We start from the raw sequence: 21966 nt of genomic DNA, 5'->3' as shown, positions 1-21966 counted from the left end.
GGAAGTTAGTAATATAGGAAAGGGTGAAGCCAAAGAACTTACACGCACGGCCCATGGACATGAACCAAGGGGGGGATTACTGCAGGGAATGAGGGTACTGGGTGGAGAGGGACAAAGCGGGAAAAACTGGGACTACTGTAACAACATAATAAAATGTTAAAGATATAAATAAATAAGTGTGGAAACCATTACCTAAGTGCTTAGTCACATTACTATTTTTATATCCTGTAACTTAAAAAAAATCTTTTAAAAAACCTGTTACGTGACAAATGGCTCCCAAGAAACTTCAGAACTTCACTTCTGCCTGTTTCTTTGGCTGTACCTTCTACATTTATAACTTTGAGGTTCAGGAGGAACATGACCCTACAAGAGCCAAGAGCAGAGCCTGCCCGGGAGGTCTTGCTACTGTCTCCCCATTTTTCCTGTCCTCCGGCCACGAAGCAGGTGATGTGACAAGCCAACCAGGGCACTGACTGTGGACAAAGACCAAAGGCGGCATTATGGGGACACGCAGGCTAAAGCCCAGGCCCCGATGCTGGCAGTGGGTCTCCGCCTCCCGGCACGCAGCCAAGAACATGCCCACTCACCCGCAGGTGCCGAGCGCACTCAGCTTGCTGGCCGGTCTCCTGTCCCGCCACATGGGCCCCTTAGTCAGGCACGGAGGGGACGCGGGCCCCCTTGCTGGGACCCTGGGACCTTCCCCAGGAGCAGCCCCAGTTCATCTTGAACTGCACCTTTTTGCGTTTTAACAACTGGTTACAGCTGGAATGAAGGAGCCGCAGGCCCCATCGCACCTCCAGGTCCGACAGCATAGGCTCCGTGGCCTCCCAGACTTGGCTGCCCTCAGTCCTCCCAGCCCCTCCACTCCCCACCTGCAAGAAGGGGGCTTGTTGCCCAGGTCACGGGGTCAGAGGATTAACCTGTTTGTCCTTAAAAGTGACACATGAAATCAACATGTCACTGAATTACACGCCACATTGAAGCCATTGGAAGAAGTCACAGATATGAGCATCCACGTGTGGAAAAAAATTACAAGGGGGCTTAAAATGTTAAGATCTTAAAAAAAACCTCGATGTACAGCACGCACCTGTCAGACTACAGGAAGACACAGGGAGTATACATTTGCACAATCGTTATATCTTTTATTTACATATAGAAATTAGTGAAACTGAAAACAAAACCAAATGCAACTTGTACAGAAATCCTTTAATTTGCTTTATTTTCACGCATTAAAAAATGAAACACACTATACAAATGGTTTTCCGGAGCGGGTTCCACGCGGGCCCGTCCGCCTCCTGTGTGCGCGCTGCCGACGGCCGTGCGCGCGGCCCGCGAGTGGGTTCGGATGCAGCAGCATGCAGCCCTCGGCGCGGCAGTCGTGCCCTCCGTCCTTAAATTAGGTTAAATGGCGTCGGTGTCCTTATTTACAGACTTGAAATGTGTCGATCCTGAGCGGTTCTGACGGACGGCGGGCCGGCGAGGGGCGTGCGGGCCTCGGCGCCTCGGGCTCAGGCCAGGTAGCTGTAGGTGTCCTTCTCGCCGTCCACGCGCTCCAGATACTCCTTCTCGATCAGAATGTCTATGCATTTCTGGGCATCATTTGACAGAAGAGAATGGAGGGAACATGTGTTATCGGAACAGACAGGCACCCTCCCCACAGACCGGCCGCCTCGTGCGCCCCATCAGCGTGAGGCCAAGACCCCACCTCCCGCGCGGAGGCCCCTCAGCACCGGCCCCGCGGCCCCGCCGCGCCCACGGTACCTTGATGACGGGGACGCGCGGCTTGAACCGCGAGGACAGCTGCGTCAGCACCTCCCCCAGCAGCTGCTGGTGCTTCAGCACCTTCCGCATCTTCATGATCCTCACGATTGCAGCCTGCGGGCGGAGCACAGGCTCACTCACCCCAGCGCCGCGCGGGGGCAGTGCTGGCGCCCTGCGGGGGCTCCAGAGCGACTCCAGCACCTGACCCCGGCCACGGAGTGTTTCCAGAAGGAGGAAGCCCCGTCTCCCAGCCGTTACACGCCCGCCCCGCGCGCCCCTGCTCCGTGCGCTGCCACCAGCCCCCCAGAACCACCGTGGGCACGCCCATCACCTGGATCAGCAGCTTGCGGTCCTCCTCGATGTTCTTGTGTGTGGTCTCCTGCTCCTGCTTCTGCTCAGTTTTCATGGGCACATTGATGTTCACCCTTAATTTCTTACTATCAAGAAAACCACAGAGATGGTCACTGCTCTCTGAAAAGGCAGGCAGCCAAGGACCGAGGGCGGGAGGTGACCGTGCCTGGCCTCACGGGGAGCCCCCACCCTGAGCTTGGCGACCCTGCCCTCTGACCGGTCCCACTGACGCGGCCCTTCTCCGGACCCCAGCCGTGCCAGGAGGAACGACTTGGGACACGTGGACACAGAGGGCCACACTTGTAGGTGACTCACGTCAGGAGACTTGTTTGCCAAATGAAAACACCCAAAACCCAAACCAGTTACGTGGAGAAACACCAAGAACCACCCAGTGACATCCCTGCCCACCCCACCCCTCCCCCCCAGTGGCAGCAATGTGCACAGCAGATTTCCTCACTTTTTATAACCGAGATATAACTTTATTAAGGTGTCTGGCTTCAGTTCCACCTCATCAACATTTGCGTTTTCATCTTCCAGGACCTATAAGGACACGGTTGTGACTACGTAATCGCAGAAAAAGGCTCTTTCTAAACTTAACAGAAAAAGTGCACAAACATACCAATAACTTCGATTTCAATAAAATCTGTAGGACCTGCGCCAGAATGTCCTGCAACGAGAGAGGAAAGGGTAACTTGGAGACACAGCGCGGCATTCTTTGCAGCAAACACCAGCCGCAACCCCACAATCTGTTTTCCGAAGAAAAACGTTGCCCAACTGACAGCTACAGCCCGAGGACAGGATGGCGCTTTGGAGACCCTCGGATCCACTGCGTCGCCGGCACCTAAGTCCCAGTGACAACCCCTCTTCGGCCTTGATCACCCACTAGTGCCAGCTTACTGGCCTGTCCCACTGAGCGTCCGAGGCCACACATAGCCGCTTCCCTCCCTCGAACCCGCAGGAAGTGGTTCAGACTCCCGGGCAGCTCCTTGGGGACATGGTTCCAGGAGGAAGCACAACATCCGGCAGGGCCGGGGAGACCGCGATGGGGCTCGGGCAGCGACCACCGTCCACCTGCCTTTGCGGCCCTGGGGCTGCCTCTCCGTCAGCAGTGGGTGGTCAGTCCTCCCATTCTGCCCTGAGCTCCACAGCTTCGTGCTCCCAGAAATGAGAGCACTGCCAGCCCGACCCGCAGGCGACCCGGACTCTCCCCCCAGCTCCTCTCCCCACGGATGGAAGGACAGGGCCTGCCCTTGTCTTCAGGGCACCATCTGGTTGAGGGCACAGGGTTACAGCTGTCAAAGTGACAGGACTCTTGTCTAGTGACCTGCCCCGAAGCCTGGAGCAGGCGTGATAGTGTTCAAGTCATGAGCCAGATCTGACCTAGCGCCATGTTTGTCGTGGGTGGGAGGAGAGAGCAGCCTCCCCCCATCTGGGGGCTGGTGCCACCATGAACACTAGCTGAGGTCCTGGCGGAGAGCTGTGACAGAAAGCCAAGTCACCAAAGGAGTCACCCGTGCACGTGTGAGCTCGGGAGGCGGGTGCCACGGCGCAGGTGCTCTGGGTCCGGGCGGCCTCAGCCTCCACCTCGCCTCGGTGCCCTCTCGTGGAGGGGAGGAAGGAGAAGGAGAAAACACTCTTCCGTACACAGGAGCAAACTCGTTTTGTCATTAGAATTTCAAGACGTCTTCTGGGCCGCCTTGGAAGCCCAGCCCACACAGCGCTCATGAATGTAGATGCCAAGATCCTCAAGAAAGTTCCAGCACACCAAGCGCAGCGGCACAGAGCACGTATCACATGCCATGACCGTATGGGGTGTGCCCCGAGGATGCAACCGAGTTCCATGCAGGACACCAGTCAACCCCACACACAGAGCTCTCTCCACACAGCAGGAAAGGCAGCCCCCTCAGGACGAGCCCTGTGCACACTGGGGGCCGAAGGGGCGCTCTGCACCTAACACGGGCGCGTCGCTAAAGCCTAGCTCGCGGCACGCTTCCCAGTGAGAGCTGCTGAAGGGCCTCCCAAGGTCGGGGGCAAGACCAGGATGCCGCTGCTCCTCCCCGGCGCTGGAAAGTCTGCCCCGAGCCGCCGGGCAAGAGAAAGGAAAAAAGGCATCCGAACAGGAAAAGTAAGAAGCATGACTATCTGTGTTTGTAGATGACATGACTAAATGTTAAAAAAAAAAGCCCTAAAAAAGTATCACAACTAACAAATGTGCTCACCCTGGTTTCAGTACACTGAAGATCGATACGTAATAACCAACTGTATTTCTATACGCTAGCCAGACAGAAATCCCGCTAACAAGTATATCATAAAACAATAGGGAACACATTAACCACAGGCGTGTTAAGACTATTTACTGAAAACTATCGAACAGCTGAAAGCAACTAACAACAACTAGATACATGGAGAGACATCCCTGTTCACAGATCGGAGGCGCAGCAGCACCCCCCAGAGCGCCCCCAGAGCCCGCGCGGCCTTCTCCCGCAGAGCCGGGAGCTCATTCTGCAACTGATGCGGAAGCGGAAGGGACCCGGGACAGTGAGCACAGTCCCGAAGAGCACGAAGTCGGGGGGGGGGGGGGGGGTCTCAATTTCAAAACTTAGCGCAGAACAGCAACAACGGAGATGGCGTGGTGCCGGCACAGGGGCAGACACAAGGGGGGCAGGTGGGGCGGGGACAGCCCTGGGGGAAAGGTGGGACGACGGTGACAGAAACAACAACAACAAAAAAAAAGGGAAAAAAAAGACGTACAGATGGACGAGTGGAAAATCGAGAATCCAGAAAGATCCACACTGAAGGCCCGCTGATTCTGACAACATTGCCTGGGCCACCTCAGTTAATCCTTAAACGTCTGCTGACTTTCCTGTCTTCTCTCTTTCCCTCTTTTAAAGATTTAATTTATTTTTCAGACAGAGGGGAAGGGAGGGAGATAGAGGAGGAGAGAGACACTGATGTGAGACAGGAACACCCCTCGGCTGCTCCGAGCACGCGCCCCAGCTGGGGACCTGGCCGCAGCCCAGGCGCGTGCCCTGACCGGGATGGGACTGGCGACCGCTGGGATGCGGACGGCACCCAGCCGAGCCACACTGGTCAGGGCTGGTCTTTTCTTCCTCGCCACCACACCCCTGACTGAACCTGTCAGGAAAGGGCGGGCACTCCAGGGCGAGCCGAGGCTGCCGGCGCACCACGAACCGGGTCAGAAAGCCCAGGACCGCAGGCAAGAAACTGGCCCACCCGGGAAGGACCTGAGGTGGCGCCCGAAGCCCCTTCCCAGGGACCTGTGGACACACCTGACTTCACGAACGTGCTAATCATCACACCCCGGGCAGAAGCACGCAGACGCTAAACATCACGCTCCCCGGGGATTCTGAGCACACGCCGCCTTTTCTCAGAAGGCCCCACCCTGACCCCGCCCACCGCCCACCAACGCTCCCGGTCCCCCAAAGCCCCTCGAAGCCCGCTGGTCTCTGGAGCGCGCGCTCGCCCTCCTGCGCTCCCTGACCAAGGACCAAGTTTGTGCTCTGCGTACTGAATGCAGGCTCATTCTGTCGCTGAGACACACCGCAGGAGGACCTTATTCTGGAGTCCTGGACCCGTGAGGGTTGGCGACACAACCGAAAGGGAAGGGACAGTCTTTGACCTTGCATTAGATATGACACCGAAAAGACAAGCAACCGAAGGCAACATAAAGTGGGTGTCATGAAGTTAAACCTGTGTGCGGGAAAGAAACACACAGCCAGCCCACAGAGCGGGGGAAGACCTCTGTGAATCAGGGGTGTCACAAGGGCCTACGTACGGAACACGCACACGCGCCCACACACACAGAAACCTAATAACTCAACAGTAAAAAGACAGACAACCCAATTAAAACCTGGACAGAAGGTCTGCACAGACATTTCTCCGAAGAAGATACACAAACGGCCCTGAAAAGATATCCAACATCGTGAGTCATAGGAGATGCAAATCACCCCCCCAGCGAGCTGCCACTGCAAGGCCACCAGGGCGGCCGAACCGGGACACCGGGAGGGACGGGTGGGCGCCGGCGGCTGTCCGGCGGTTCCTTGGGAAGTGACCCGTAGGTTACTGGGACCCAGCAATTCCCCGTCTGGGTATACACCCAGCAGCACTGGAAATGTGTTCCCACAGGCACTGGGGCGTGGGTGTTCACAGGGAGTGTTCCGCGTAATAACCAAAAGGCAGGAACAACCCGCTCTGTCAGCAAGTGAACGGATAAACATAAAGTGGTCCATCCATATTCTGGAATGTATTTCAGCCATAAAAAAGGAATAAAATATGGGTACATGCTACATGAACAAACATGCTAAGTGAAAGAAGGCAGACACGAAAAGCCACCTGTTCCATGACAACACAGATGAAATGTCAAGCAGGCACCTGCAGAACGGGACGAGACGGGAGGCCGTCAGGGGCAGTTACTGCTGATGGGGCAACGGGCCCGGCTTCCCTTCTGGGGTAATGACAATGTCTGGGACAGAGGCGGTGGCTGTACAGCCGTGTGAAAAACTTCTCAACTGTACACTTCAAAATGTACACAATTTTATGTTATGTGAAATATATCTCAATAAAAACTGACTAATGGGAATAACATCCAGTGAAGATTTGAGCTGCACACTAAGAAAAGCTTAGCTGGGAAGAGGGTGAAGAAAGGGCTGAATGAACAGAGAAGCAGGCCGTGTATTTCTGTAAGTGTGCGTGTGTTACACTGGGCTGAAAAATACATTATAAAAGGCGCTCTATGGAGAGTAACCTCACAGGGTGACCCGATCCTACCGTCTACACAGGGCAGGTCACGGCGGGCGGTCACACTCCGGGCCGACAACTTCAGTGAACGGTCCTTGTGCACCCAGGCTAACACACCGCCGAAATGCCTGAGTAACATCCCTGGAAGCGTGTACTAACCCTCAAGAGAGCAGCACACAAGCTTGTCAACCAACCTGGAAACCAATCTCAACAATGTCCCTTCCTTAATTTCAGGTGCATAAAAGAAGCTGCAAAACTTGTTCTCCTGAGCATTTGAGATTTTGCTCCCCAGCATATTTTTGGGGCCCATTTGGATCAAATAAAAGATTTATAAAAATTAAAAAAAATTTAGTTTCAAAAAGCAGGTATTGAAATCCTGGAAGAAGAGCACACTCATAGGCCAATATCTACTTCAAGCCGAAGACCCTGCGGGCCCCCCCCCCAGCCCTCCCCCACAGCGTCTGCAGGCCTAGGGGCGGAGGGAGACGTACCATTTTGATCTGCGTGCTGTCCGTCAGCTGCTGCACGGCGTATGCGTCCTCCGTGTTGTACTGAAGCAGGATGGCCATCTGGAATGTTGATGCCTTTGCGGTCCCCCACATACAAGACAGAGGCGGAGTTAGACACGTGGAAAACACCCACTGCAGACAGAGTGCGTGATGCCACTATAACGCAGCATGTTCCTGAAAGATGTCATTTCCCACCTTTTCAAACTACAATGATTCTGAATTTGTCCATGTAAATACACACACCTGTCTGGTACATACACATTAAGCATCTATCTTCAAATTTATTTTTGCACAAATGCCAAGAAGATTGTCTTTTGCTACGTTACTGACATAAAACAACCTGCACAGTGAATTATATTTGCTTCTTTTTAATCCTAAGTACTTGCCAGTGTCAAGTCTGCTACGGTTTAAAGCAAGCTCCAATGCACTAAGGTAGCTTTCTGGAAACCGCGCGCCAGGTTCTGCTGCCTGAAGCGTGGCAGTGAATGGCCACCTGTGGGCCCGTCCCTCCCACGGAAATCCCTCTGCCCCTCTAATCTCCCATGATCCATAGCACCAAGTAAAGGCCTACGAGCAGCAAGCCTGCAGTGCCTTGGAGGGACAATGGGGCTTCTGCAGATGGGAGGAGGCCACGCAGAGAAACAGCCCACGGGAGGGCGCAGGGCTTCGCAACCTCTCCCGAGCAGGCGAGCCAGAGGCCTCTCAGCTCTCACCAGCGACCCGGGTCAGAACAAACCTCAAAGAAAAGTCCCCTAGTTTGGTGACAACCTGCCGTCATTCAAACTGCACACTTACAGCGGGTGCCTTTTGTTGTAAGTTATCTCAACAGAGTTGATATGAAATTATTTAAAGAATCAAAAAATTAATAAAAGTCAAAGAATCAGAAAAAATTGTATCTTAAATAAAAGTACAAGGGCGGGGAAGAGCAGGTTCCCATCCTGTCCTCGAGCCCGCCCTGGGCCACTGTGACCTGGCCAACACCCCCCGCTGAGCGGCCACCTGGTCAGAGGAAGGACACTGTCGTCTTAGGGGCTGAAGTATGAACCCAGGAATTCTTCTATGTGTGTTGACAGAGGACAAAGAAAACCAAATTCCAATTGCGCAGCATCTACATTCAGGCTGATGGCGCCCTCCGGGCCTGGTGTAACCACTATTACACATTTTAACTATTTTATCAGAGTAGAATTACTGAAACTCGACTGAGCAGAGTGCGTCTGCAGTTTCTTAACACTTAAAAATGGACCTGCAGTTGCTTTTGTAAGCTCACCGGTGAATTGTTCTCAGAGGCAGCAAAGCTACTAGCTGGGGGCCTGCCCTGCATGCCAGCTCGCTAGAAAGGGCCTGGGCCTTTGAGGGGAAGGACCGTCACTGACGGGTCCCGTTACTCAGCACTCAGTCCTGTTGTAAAAGCGCCCACGGTGACTGGGGGTGTGACGCTGCTCGTTGAAGGAAAAGAAGTGCTATCGCAGGTAAACACAGACAGCTCCGGCGTGTAAGCTGCCGCCTGAACAGTCAGCCAGGACCGGACCAAACGTGCATTAGTACATTATTTAATTTTCACTCCCCTTCCGAAGCAGAAGCACTGACACCCTCATCTTACGGACAAGAAAACTGATGAGGCTCAGTGTCGTCATTAAGTAACTTGTCCCTTAGCCAGAAACAATCCGAGTTCAGCTCCTCTGACTCCTAAGACCCACACCATTTCATGCCATTCTCTCGGAGCTGCACTCTAGGTTCTGTTGCACGAATCACCAGATTCTGAAACCTACAGTTCGTCTCGTCCTCACTTGGACTTTAAAACATTCCGAAATACAAAGGCGACCTCACCTGCAAAGTGTACCTGTTCTTGAAGCAGTTCGTGACCAGCTCGCCCTTGGACAGCTGGTACAGCCACGTCAGCTTCCGGCCGCTGTGCCGGCTGGCGTAGAAGGCCGTGAAGCGCTGGTAGCTGCGCTCCAGCTGGAGGACAGAGCAGCGCCCGTGAATACACGCAGCACCCCCGACCACGTGCGACCGATGAGCACACCCTTACACCCAAGTGAAATACAAATGCTGCGTGCTGGGCTCTAGGGAAGCACGGGGAGCTAAGCATTTGAGGGCACACTCAAAAGAGGTTTTCACTTTGGGCCGGCGGGGCCGGCTGTGGTGCTAGTCACAGCGCTGGCGAGGTCCTACATGCAGGAGGGAGGGAGGCGTTCTGCCAGTGGGACAGTGGCGCTGCAGGGCGGTGGTCGCCGGGCACACAGGCCTGGGCGGGCCGTGTGTCCCCTCACCTCCCGCGGCCCGGGGCGGATGACGAGGCGCGTACCTCTGACGGCAGGGCGAACGTGCAGGACTGCTGGAAGGGCCACGAGCCGGAACTCAGGACCTGGATGCTGAAGTCCACTGGGGCGGGAGCAAGTCAGGGAGACGCCTCGTTAGTCTCAGAAAGTGGGACACGCGCGTTCTTAAAGCACATTCAATATAAGTCCTGCTTCAATATAAAACTAAGGCCTTAATGCCAGTTAAGTTACTTTATTCAATTAAAACTAGTAAAAGGCAGGAGAGCCAGAAAATCTTTTCCTCCAAAGAGTGAGTTTTTGTCTCGCTTCTAACTTGCATTGAGGACGTCCCAGGCCCACTTTCTTCATTTGCTTCCGTTTTGTGCCACAAGTAACGTCAGTGCAGTCAGGCACAGACAGCAAATGGAGAGAACGGAAGCCCGCGGGCGCATGAACCCCCAGCACCCCTCACACCCGACCACAAGGCCACGGCACAAGCGTTAACGCCGACAAGGGAGCAGTTCCTCCCCTTTGGGAGAAGTCCCCGTTTTTAGAAATGACTGATGATGCCAGCACAACCCGCCACCCCACGGCTGCCGCAGACCTCACGTCGGGAGCCCAGCCTGCCCGGCCCCAACGCCAACCTGAAGCCACATGCTCTTTATCAGCTTCCCCCTGTTATCTCAATGGCCAAGTCAGTTTCATACGTTTTAAGAAAAGATTTAGAAAGGGTCCAAACTAGGGTTCATCTGAACTTTGCACAGAGTCCTGACAGCCCGTTGAAGAGACTGGGCTCAGGACCTGGAGGCCGCTCCTGGCGCAGCTGCCTGAGCTCCCCGCCAGCCGCGCTCAGCACGGGCCCCGGGATAGGCCGGCGAGCCCCACGCTGCGTCTCTGCCATCCCACAGCACTCACACAGAGCACAGGGCGCCTGGGAGGGACTTCTTGTCTGTCTGTCCTTGAATTCTTGATAAAGGACCCAGCACCCTTCTCATCTGCCCCTCTCCCATTTGCTACAACGGCACGGACCCCTCTCAGAACAGGCGTGGAGACAGCGCGTGCGCACACGTGGGTACTCACAGTCCAGGGGCTCTGAATTCGTCAGGTGCTTCTTGAACTGCTCGTTCAAGTCTTTGCTCACACCGATGTCTTGGAACATCCGCTGAAGTTTAGAGGTGTACTCAAACCCACACGCTTGCTGCAAGGAACCAGGGGACAGCCTTACTCATTTCTACAGAAACAGGAGCGCAGACGGGGATCTGAGGGAAATCACTGCACATGACACATGCTCCCGTTACCCCAGCACTGAAGCTGGGGTCACTCAACTGCAGCTCACGGCACAGACACGCCCTGCTTAGAAGGAGCACCCCACTAAGTAACAGCCACACACGGGGCAGCTGCGCCATCGTACACACAGCAGCTATCACCGGGCATCGCGGAGCAAGGACTGGCGACGCCATGCTGCAGTGCAAAGATGACATCATTTGTCTGTCCCCTAACCGCTGCTACGGAATGACCTGTGTCCCCCCAACGCCTGTGTTGAGGCCACAGCCCCCAAGGCAATGGCGGATGCAGCTGGGGCCCCAGGGGGAGCGTCAGGTTTCAACGTGGCCACACTGGTGGACCTCCACGACGGACCAGACATTCTAGGAAGACCCCAGCACATCACGCGCTCGCTGCCACATGAGGACCTTATGAGAAGGTGGCCCTCACGAGAAACTACCTCGGCTGGCACCTTGATCTTGGAACCCCCAGCCTGCAGCACTGTGAGAGAGAAACCCCTGTTTCTTAAGCTGCCCGGTCTGCGGCATTTTGTTATGGGTCCCGAGCTAAGTGAGACACCCATGTAACTATACTTCTGGGTCAGAGTGGAGTAGTTCTAAAATATTTAGCAGCACTCGACAGGCCAGCAAGCCTGGAAACAAATGCAGGCTAAGCACAGAGGCAGCCAAATAAAGAACTACTCGCCCTGGCTGGTGTGGCTCAATGGGCTGAGTACCAGCCTGCCAAGCGAAAGGTTGCTGGTTCGATCCCCAGTCAGGGCACGTGCCTGGGTTGCAGGCCAGTCCCCGGATGGGAGTGTGCAAGAGGCAACCTATCGATGCTTCTCTCCCTCCTTTCTCCTCTTTCTAAAGTAAAATCTTAAAAAAAAAATACTTATATTGCCATTAAGAAAAAATGAATGAACTTCTCAACAGGAAAGCAGCAGGACTCCCTCTGTCCTCCTGCAGTGACCCAAACCCTGAACATGACCAAACACACAACCGACCCAAAGCCGACGACCTGGGAGCACGGCCCGTGCTGTGCCATCAGACAGGTGGGGACAGAGCTGAACGCAGGTGTGAGGAAGCCAGGGGATGGCGTTCGGATGGTGGGCAGAGCCGCTGGGCCAGGGTGGGGATGGGGACATGGCCTTGTCACAGGATCCCGGCAGGTTTCCAGCAGCGGAGCACCAGTGCTCACCGGTGCCGAGTCCTTACTGTGCGCTGATGAATGGCTGCCCGACTAAGAGCGTTTCTGGGGACGCTAAGAACTTCTATAACAACTTGCAAACAGGCCGACTGTCAGGAAGGAGTAAGCTCACCTTCAGTTTGGAGATCATGCTGGCTTCCGCGTCGTCGCTCGCGCTGTTCTGGTGCACCAGCCTCTTGGCCAGCATCTTTGCGTAGAACTTCTGGAACACGTCCTTGTCCTCTATGTACTTGAAGACGACCATCTAGTAAAGCCAGTGAGAGAGCACCCTCAGCGCACCCGCAGCCTGACACGTGCCAGGGCAGCGCCGCGCCTTGTTTATCTGGCCCGGGACCGTGGCAAAACATGCTGCCCCACTGTCTGTAAATACATTCATAGTCTGAAAATACTTAAATGACATTGGTTTGGTCTGGACTTAACGTAATTTCAAAATAAAATAAACGATTCCATTACTTTTCACATTCCAGATGCCCTTATATAAAAGACCCATCAGAGAGATGGCCACTGGAAACGGATGGGACTGCTAAGCACCTTACCACTTGGTTGAGCGTATCTTCTAGTTCTGCTTCTTCTGGGTTCTTGGAACTGGAATTTAGGAAAAAGGCAGTATTTTAAAACAAATCAGCAAACGTTTCATCATCAAGCACCACTTAGCCGGAATGTGGGTCTGACCACTGACAAGACCAGTCCCCGTCAGACTGGCGCATTAAGAAGGAAGGTGACTGTCCCCCACTGAGGCCATTCGGCTACCTCACACGAAAGAGCCTGTAAACAACCTTCAGCATACCCACGATGAAAATCAACAGAAAACACTAGAAAGCTCGAAGACACATTCTGAATTAATATAATCCATTTAAATATTAAGTAAATGGTATTTACTTTCTAATTGCCTCTATAATAAGCTTTAACTTTGAAAAAATAAGAAGGCATATCGTTCCCTTTTAATGGCCTAATAATGACAGGCAATGAAAGAGTTAAACGACCACTAAAGTGCCGTTTGTGGTCACGTCTACAAGACAGACGGCTGTCCTTTAATACCTGCTTCGGTCAATGGATTCTATCAAGAAATATTAATAAAAAGGTGACTTCGGGGTAAAGGAATCTTTACAGGAGACCTTTACCAACAAAACCCCCATGAAACACAGAAGACAGCCCTGGCCCCCCACCCGCGGCCAGCTCAGAGCGCCGTGCCCCGTCCTGCACACGCAGCTCAGGGCGCGCAGCACGCTTGGCCTTGGGGCCCTCGCTGTGTGGGCTGCTTCTGTGGCCCTGACGCACACATCGTCCAACAAGCGCACCGAGGCCCCCCAAGGGCACCTCCATTTTTAAAATACTGACATTTTCCTATCACGTAGCCTAAAACATGACGTCATGCCAGAAGCAGCATTCCAATTTAAAGTCCATTTCATTCCTGAGGTGAGTACATCAGAGGACCTGCCTAGAGTCTGTAAATGATACATGCGATCAGCACTGTAATAACGAGGGAAAAACCAAATACTCCGTTCTCACTGGCCGTGGGCACACGGCTTTCTGTCAAGTTAGAAATTGTGATGAACCATTTCCCATGCCCCTCAGAAGACACAGCTGTTCACAGTGAAATGCCTCAGTTCTGCTCCTGCTGAGCCATCGTTACGTTCCAAGGAAGCTACAGTATGTCCTAGAGAATGTTCTTCAGGCCACTGAGAAATTTAGTTTGCTGACATTTCGCCTAAGATCGCACGACTCTGAGCCTTGTTTGCTGTCTTCTCCTGGTACGTGGAGGTCCTCTCGGCCTTCTTAATAATGAGGTTATGCGGCCTCAGAGAGCTGTTTGAGATACAATTCACTGCCCTGGCCGGCGGCTCAGATGGTTGGAGCGTCGTCCTGCACATCAAATGGTGGCAGCTTTGATGCTCAGTTGTAGCACGTGCAAGAGACAACCGATTGATGTTTCTCTCTCTCTCTCTCTCTCTCATCAATAAAGAATATCCTCAGGGAAGGACTAAAAAAAAAGGATCTAGTTTACTAATATCAAAACCAGCAAAATTTGGGTGCATGAAAAATGATCACAGCAGCGTCTGTTGCTACGAGGACCGGAATAGCAGAACAAGCCTTGAGCGCTCCTGCGCCGGAGGAGGCCGTCCAAGGGAAGGCAGCGCGGAGGAAAACCACACCAGAAGCCCAGCCGGAGAGGCCTGAGGAAGCTCTTCGCCTCCCTCTCTTCCCACACGACCGACAGCAGAAGTGTCGGGTGAGAACTCAGGCGGCCGAACTGCAGGCTATGAACGGTGATGACGCAAAGTCACCGAGTGAAGGTCAAGCGCAGGAACTGAAGCACTGCGGGACCCGGAGCCGTTGGACGCGCCCTCACCGGGAAGGGGAGGCCTGGCCGGCAGAAAAGAACAAGTGGGGGCAGTAGAGAAACGGCCACTTTCTGCTGCGATCGTCACCCTCGCCACAGCCAGGGTGACCCGCCCAGTGGACTTTTATTTGGCCTACAAAACGGGTCACCCTGCCGGCACGCTTTAACCACGTGTAACACACAGCACTAAGTGTCTTTTAGGAAGACAAAGAAGATTAGCTTTAAAGTATTTTTTCAAGAGGTGCAAAAATTACACTTCTGTGTATGTCAAGTGTAATACAAATTTTAATTCCTCAATGAAAGCTGCGACTTTAAATAGGTTTATGAAGAAAAACACAAAGTCACTGTACCTCTTCTTCAACAAGGAGTCACAGTATCGAGCCAGCAACTCGGGGGACTTACTGGACGACTGAGCCATCTTGGTGACCGCGTTGTTGTTTATGAAGCGTCCGCACGCCTGTGAGCACACAAACCCGGTTAGAGGGCACGGCTGGGTCTCCCCCGGGAGCGCCGCGCGCCAACGCACCCACCTTGTCTAGGGCGGCCACGAAGCCCGCGTCGTTGTTGAAGGCCGACATGACCAGGGCGTTGTACTTTTTGTGAACATCCAGCACTGTCTGGACGTACATCTTGGGGTCCTGAAGGAGGAGAAAAACAAACAGAAGGTCGTTACCGGGGATTAACTTGTGTATTCATTCATGTGCTCCTACGTACTTTTTCAGATGTTAACAAGTAAGATCAAGAAATAGTTTTGGTTCCATCATCAAAACACATAGAACATTTTGTTAACAGATGCAATACTATGTATTCCCCACACCTAAAATTCAATACAAATAATTTCAAGCTTGTAATAAAAACACTGATTTTAACAATTATTTGAAAATTCAGAGAAACCACAGGTAACAAAAGTTGTCAAAGGGATGGCTTGGCATAGCCAATTTCTGTTGTTAAGAATTCAAATTCCGGATTCCGTCCCGCTAGCCACCTGCACACAGGGGCAGGCAGTGTGGCACTGCGGCCCAGGAGGCGGACGTGGGCACAGGACAGAGCCCGGCCACAGTGAGGGCCGAGTCGCCTACCGTCCGCAGATGCCTCCGCGGACAAACAAAGGGAACCAAGAGGGGAAAGGCCAGGGCCAGGAGACCAGCAGGCCACAGGGGACCTCTGGATGAAGGACCGTAACAGCGGGAACGGGATGGTCACACAAGGGAGGCTTCTGGGATGACGCACAGACCACAGGGTGGAGGGGCACAGGGGACAGGCCCACGCGGTGGTGAGAATGAGAGCGCTGGCTGCACGCCAGCAGGTGCCACGCCCACACCTGGACCGTCACAACTGCCCCGAGGTTGGTCCTATCTGTGCGCCCATCTTACAGATGAAGAAACTGAGTCACAGTTAAGCATGTGGCTGAGAGGTTAAGTGGCGGCAGTCAGGGGGCGCCCAGGGAGCCCGGCTCCTGGGTTCAGCACCCCCCCACCCTCAGCGCTTGGACCGGCGAGGCCAGCCGACCCTGAGCCCAGCAGAGCTGCGGCTGCGCCGGGGCAGGAGGGAGCCACTTCACCAAACACAACGCGAGGCCTGAGGCGCAGGGAGCTTCAGTGGTCTGCAAATGTTTCCAATTTCTTGCCAGATATTAATCCTCAGCATTCAGGAACAAAAAACTGAAGTTCCCCAGGTTTTAAGTATTCTGCATTTTGTAACACTTGTTTCTCAATAAAAATGAGTAACCACTGAGAGTAAATCATTTTTCTCTGATAGGGTTACAAACAGTCTCACAGCTTTTCTGTTACTAACGACATTGGAAGGCTCCCTGTCACCATGAGCAAACCTGCCGTGACGAGACAATTTCAGTACGTACAGTGGCCTCTAGCTGATACGGTTACTGAGAGAGCACGTTAGAAGGGAACTTAACACAAAATAATTGCAAAATTAAAATCATTTAAGGTCCTGGAAGCTAATCCCAACGTGTGCTCACTCCTTGAACACTGTCCATCTTACGATGCGGTCACAGCAGCGCTGACGGCCGCAGCGGCTCCGCTTGCTCCCGTGTGACAATGACGATTCCGGACGGTGGAGAACGCCCTCCACGCGGCACCTCCCAGGGGGGCGCACGCCGCCGCGCTCCACGTACACTCGTTTCTTTACCAGTGACAACGGCGTGTGCTCAACTTCACTGTGGTTTTGCACTGAAATTGATAATGCTTTTCGCCAATTCAGATTTTAGACGGCTTTCCGATTTCATGTGAAATTATTTCACATACCCATTTTTCTTTTCACACTTTTCTGTCAAAGCACTGACACTGAACTTGAGCCTGCAGCAAAACCCAACACTAGGAAGTGCGGGCAAACATTACTGGGCGGTACTCGAGTGAGGGGACACTCAAGGTCACGGTCAAGACACTAAAAAAACCACAGGTCAGAATTTCCAATTTAAGGACTTGCTGGCTTCCAAAATTTGCTATTTCCTAGAACACCACTCCCACAGTCTCACAGGATTTACATAAAGTAATTATGTACATCAACGTATTAATATTTATTTGCAAGAATGACTCACCCTCAGCAGCAGAGGGGCCACACTCCCACGTTTCTAACCTGGCGTCACCTCTAAGGAGGACGGCCTGCTGCGGCCCCAGGGCCCGGGCCCCAGACGGCCGCTGTCCCCCACTGTGCGCCCCCGCGCCCGGCCCTCGCTCGGGCTGTCTGTGGACTGCTCTGAACCAGGAGTTTCTGTGCTGTTACCCTGGCAGCAGAATTACAACGCTCTCCCCTGTTTTCCTGATCAATTTCTGTCAGATTCAGGATTTTTAAAAATAAAAATATCTCACAAAATGCCAGGAAAGAATTCCCCATGGAAAGACAAATCTTCCCTAAGGGCACAGAAGTCTGCAGACTCCAATTTCAAGATTTTTTTTCCTACAGGAGAAGATGCAGCCAGGAGCCCGGCCGGTGAGCAGTTGGGACTGGCATGGAACCCACCAAGGGAACCCACTAAGGGAACCTGAGGTCCAGGGCAAAGGCACGTGCGGACCCGACAAGGGCAGAGGGAGACGGGCACCGGCTGGAACACCACCGAGGGGAGGACTCAGGGAGAGGAGCAGCCAGCAGCACCGGGCAGAGGAAGGACGCCAGGGGCGAGTGGCCAGCAGTCACAGGGTCCCCGGGTCCAGCGCGCACGCAGCGCGGCCAAGGCCAGAGCGCTGAGCAGCGGGAGGACGAGATCGGCTGCATCAGAAGCATTTTCAAGCACGTGCAGATGCGTGAATTTTTGATGTTTGGAAAAAGGAAGGGAGCAGAGTGCTGGTTTGCTCATGCCCATCCTTTGTTCAGTACACAGAGCTCTCTGCCTCTGCAGCACGACCCCCACCGCTCAGGGCCTGTCCCTGAGGATCCCCGCCCGGCTCCCCAGGATTTCCTTCAGTGGTCCTTACAGGCTCTCTCCAGACCAGACCAGAACCCTGCTGAGCTCGCACACCGACCCTCGCCAGGGGGGGGTCTCCCTGCCCTGACATTCTCCATTTCTCTCCTATCTTCCATTTTCCCCCTTTCTGGAACTTCTGTGAAGAGTTTATCTGAACCAAATTAATGACACATGCTGGGCAGAGAAATCTCAGATGCTCTGCTTTCCCTTCTGTTCTTTCAACATTTTATTGTGGAAAAAAATCAAATCTATTCAAACTCACAAAGAACAGGGAAACCTACCCCAGGGACTCACCACCCAGTGTCAGCAAGGATCGGACACCGACGCCGCCCACTGCCAAGCCGCTGGTCACCTCGAGCTCCTTCTCCTCCCTGCCCCATGTCATCCTCCACCTGAGCCTCTACACCAGCGCTTCTCAACCTGTGGATCGTGACCCCTTTGGGGGTTGAACGACCCTATCACAGGGGTTGCCTAAGACCATCGGAAAACACATGTATAATTACATATTGTTTTTGTGATTAATCGCTATGCTTTAATTACGTTGCATTTGTAACAATGAAAATGCTTCCTGCCTATCAGATATTTACATTACGATTCATAACAGCAGCAAAGTTACAATTATGAAGTAGCAACGAAAATAATGTTATGGTTGGGGGTCCCCACAGCATGAGGAGCTGTATTAAAGGGTCGCGGCATTAGGAGGGTTGAGAACCGCGGCTCTACACCAACCCAGCTAGTACGCTCACAACAACCCCTCATCCTTGCAGTCCATCTGCTACGCGGTAGTGATTTCTAAAAACAGAAAGTGGCCCTGGCCGGGCCGTTCAGTGGGTTAGTGCATGTCCTGATGCTGCGCCAAGGTTGTGGGTTCGATCTCCGCTCAGGGCACATACAAGCAGCAACCAATGACTGTTTAAAGAAGCAGAACAACAAAGCAGTGCGTTTCTCTCCCGCTCTAAAAATCAGTCAAAAAACACGCCCCCCCCGCCCCCCGAGAAATCTCATCTTGTCGGGTTCGTGCTGGTTACAACCCGGCCTGGCTCTCGGGGTTCAGTCTGCCTCGTGCCCCTTCCCTTCTCCTCGCCACCCCCGCCCTCCTGGTTCTCGGAGCGGGTGCTGGTGGCGGCGCGGAGGGCCTCTGCTGGGCAGGACCCCATTCCCTCGCCAGAGCCAGCTCCCCCCGTCCCACACGAGGCCCAACCCCCGCGGGAACACCAATCACTCCGAGACAGTGCCCAGCCACTGCCTCCGGCCACGCCAAAGTGCCCAGGGCAGTGCCCCCCGCCCCGCCATGGCCAAATAAGAAACAGAGCCATTGCGGCATCACCGCCTTCTATTCCACACGCGTCCGCGAACAGGATGCCGCCTCACAGGACTCATCTTCTACCCGATGCTGCCTTAGACGGGAGGGCACGGCCCCCGAGAGCTGCTGGGTTCAGACCTGCCTTCTGAGGACGACTGGAGACCTGCAGTAATATCCTAACCCTGCTCCAGAGGACTGTCGGGGTACAGCAGGCTCGAGGGGACACCCTCACCTGCGGAGCGTACACTGTGGCGAGGGGTCAGCTCTCCTCTTGGGGTCACCGCCGACGGCGCAGGAAGGGGACGCAGGACCCGCGTACAAGCAAGAAGTGGCGCGTGACAGATCTTTACACGCCGTAAGGGCTGAGACGGAGGTACAGTAGCTTCGGGCAGCCCCGTCCGCGGAGAGCCGTCTCAGAGAGGGGGCCCCGAGCCGCCCCAGGACTCAGGCGCCAGCAGGCAGCTGTGGGCCGGGGGCACGGGAGCCAACAGTTTCACTGAAGACGGGGCTCATCGAAACGGGGCAAATAGGGAGAGCGTTTGATTCGATTTGATGTTGCAGATCTGACTTATTCTCGTCGGGAAGAGGCTGTGCCTCGCTTTGTCTAGAACAGTGAGCGCGGAGTAAAGCTGCCAACGCGCTACGAAGCGCTTCCCGAAGGCTGAGCTGCTTGGCGCCGAGGGCTGGGCGGGAGCGGGAGGCGGGAGGCCGGTCACCAGGGTGAACTGACGGGGCCAGGCCCAGACGGCAGCCGGGACGGACGGAAAGCGCCGGAGACCCACGGCAGCGCCACGGCCGCGCTCTGCCTCCGCACAGAGGGCAGACTGGGGACAGGGGCTGCCGCTGGGGGGCGACGGGCAGGCGGTCTCCGGCCTGAGTGGATCCAGAGTCCCGGGCAGACTCGGGAGGAAATGACCCCATATTAGATCACCAACGCTGCCACAGGCCGGGGAGCAGGCAGGGGCCACACGCTGTGCAGCCGCCCCTTTGTGCGAAGAGGCGAGGGAGGAGGGGCGTGCTTAAGGTAGATGCCACCCAAATACAGTCAACGGAAGATGGGGTTCCGGGGACTCGATGCAGCTCAGAACCCGCGACACAAGTCAGCTGCAGGGACGCCCTAAACACTTGCTGAGGGAATGAGAACGAGGCTTCAGTTTCGTCTGTAGCATCTGTTGGCCACTGAGTTGCAACCCCAGCCAGCACCACGCGGCTCGCTGCTTTGGGAGGTTTGATACAGAGAGGCCCCCCCCACCCTGCATAGGGCCAGCCAGCCTGAAGGGGGTTTCAGTGTTTTAGAACAGGCGCCTGAAGGTGGGGGCTGTACTTTCAAGTTGCTCCCGAGAGTCTGCAGAGGACGGGGCGCCCCCTCCGCCTACACGCGATGCTGATGACTGTCCCCAACGCCACCAGTGACTGAACACGTTCGCAGGGCTCCGGCCTGTCTAGGCCAGCACATGACACCTTCCGCAATGTGACTTCCAGAGTTTCAAGGAAGGGTAAGAGGGGCTCATTTACGGTGCTGCCCCCCAATCACACGCGGGGCACCTTGCCTATGAAACAATACCTACAAAAAGTGATTTCACTGACTCTCTGCTCAGCTCTAAGCCAGTGGTAAGTCCCACCCGCGAACGCTGCTGCGTACAAGGCGCCTGGAGTCCTACTGGCGTCCCAGCGCAAGGCCCTGGCTCACCCTGCAGCACCTCCGTCGGCACCATCACCTCGACCGCAATGGTCCCAGAAGCTGGAGGGACCGCCCCCAAACACCCCAGAATTCTGCATGATGGGGCTGGGGGGCGGGGGTTCCATACTGCTCGGTGCTGGCGTCCTTCAGCCTGGACGCCCCTGAACTCATACGGGAGCCCCGATCCCCACCCACCTTCCTGGAGCACCGACTGGCCTGGGTGTCAGGACAGGTCCCAGAAACAACACATGTTCTGGACTTTTCAGGGACACCTCACTGAGCAGGGCGGCTGCTGGCAAAAGAAGGGGACGTCACCAAGGACTCCCCTGGGCCGGGATTCAGGGACAGCCTTTAAGCTTTAAGTTGTTTGAACTATGGAAAAAATGCCTTAAGAAAACTCTTCAGCAGGTACTGAAGTTTCTAACACTTAAATCTTATGTGAGTCACATTACTGATTTAAAACCTGTAATAATGTCAATCCAGGCCAGACTGACTAGCAGTAACACTGCCTTCTACCCAGACTGATGGTGCAGATGAAGTCACAGGGCCAGGAAATGAACTTCAGCCTTAAAGAACAGGCCAGCAGTGTGTTCCGTGGCACTTAACACGCTAACTATGATGTTCTCATACACTATGACTCAACCCAATCAGGCAAAATATTTCAAACTTTAAAAGCTGTGTTCTCAAAGTAATTAAATCCCTCCTAAGATTATGTGTAATAATTGTATTATTATATATATATATTTTTTACTAATTCAAACAATCTCTGCTGCCTTTTTCAACACCAGGGGGTTTTGGAAAACGTTCATGGCTTGGGTCACAACATATTTTCTACATTTTAGCACAGATGGGATAAAAATGAACACCTATTTAAAATGATGGCCAGGCAGCTCTACCAAGTCTTCCCCACAAGGGCGGAAGCACCTGCTGTGCGCCAGGCCGGGCCCTGGGTGCGCCGTCCCTTCTGAGGCCCGGCAGGCCTGGAGGGCTTTCCCGCCACCCGGGACGCGGGCGGCAGTGGGGCCCGGACCCGGGAGACGGAGCCGGCGGCTGCTCAGGCAGGCGGCCCTGTAACTTATGAGTTAACCTACACTTCTGAAATAAGAGGATA

General features: G+C 54.3%; 1 protein-coding gene across 3 annotated transcripts in view; it reads right to left on the bottom strand.

Moving 5' to 3' along the window:
* Positions 1-1187: 1187 nt before the first annotated feature.
* The window catches only part of CUL1 (cullin 1), a 72860-nt gene continuing 52081 nt past the window's right edge, over positions 1188-21966 (bottom strand). For all 3 annotated transcript variants that reach the window (XM_090287629.1, XM_090287627.1, XM_090287628.1), the window contains exons 10-22: positions 14984-15091; positions 14804-14910; positions 12649-12697; positions 12225-12356; positions 10721-10838; positions 9688-9764; positions 9207-9338; positions 7362-7454; positions 2732-2779; positions 2570-2652; positions 2093-2198; positions 1762-1875; positions 1188-1589 (exon numbers count right to left, since the gene is read on the bottom strand). In XM_090287629.1, coding sequence (XP_090143755.1) covers positions 1509-1589; positions 1762-1875; positions 2093-2198; positions 2570-2652; positions 2732-2779; positions 7362-7454; positions 9207-9338; positions 9688-9764; positions 10721-10838; positions 12225-12356; positions 12649-12697; positions 14804-14910; positions 14984-15091 — 1248 coding nt within the window. In that variant the 3' untranslated portion in view covers positions 1188-1508. The remainder of the gene's footprint in view (positions 1590-1761; positions 1876-2092; positions 2199-2569; positions 2653-2731; positions 2780-7361; positions 7455-9206; positions 9339-9687; positions 9765-10720; positions 10839-12224; positions 12357-12648; positions 12698-14803; positions 14911-14983; positions 15092-21966) is intronic.

This window comes from Furipterus horrens, unplaced genomic scaffold (assembly GCF_987537825.1).
Source record: "Furipterus horrens unplaced genomic scaffold, mFurHor1.1.pri manual_scaffold_9, whole genome shotgun sequence".
In the NCBI taxonomy this organism is placed as follows: domain Eukaryota; kingdom Metazoa; phylum Chordata; class Mammalia; order Chiroptera; family Furipteridae; genus Furipterus; species Furipterus horrens.
Note: the sequence above shows the minus strand (reverse complement) of the source record. Positions and strands in the feature narration are given on the sequence as shown.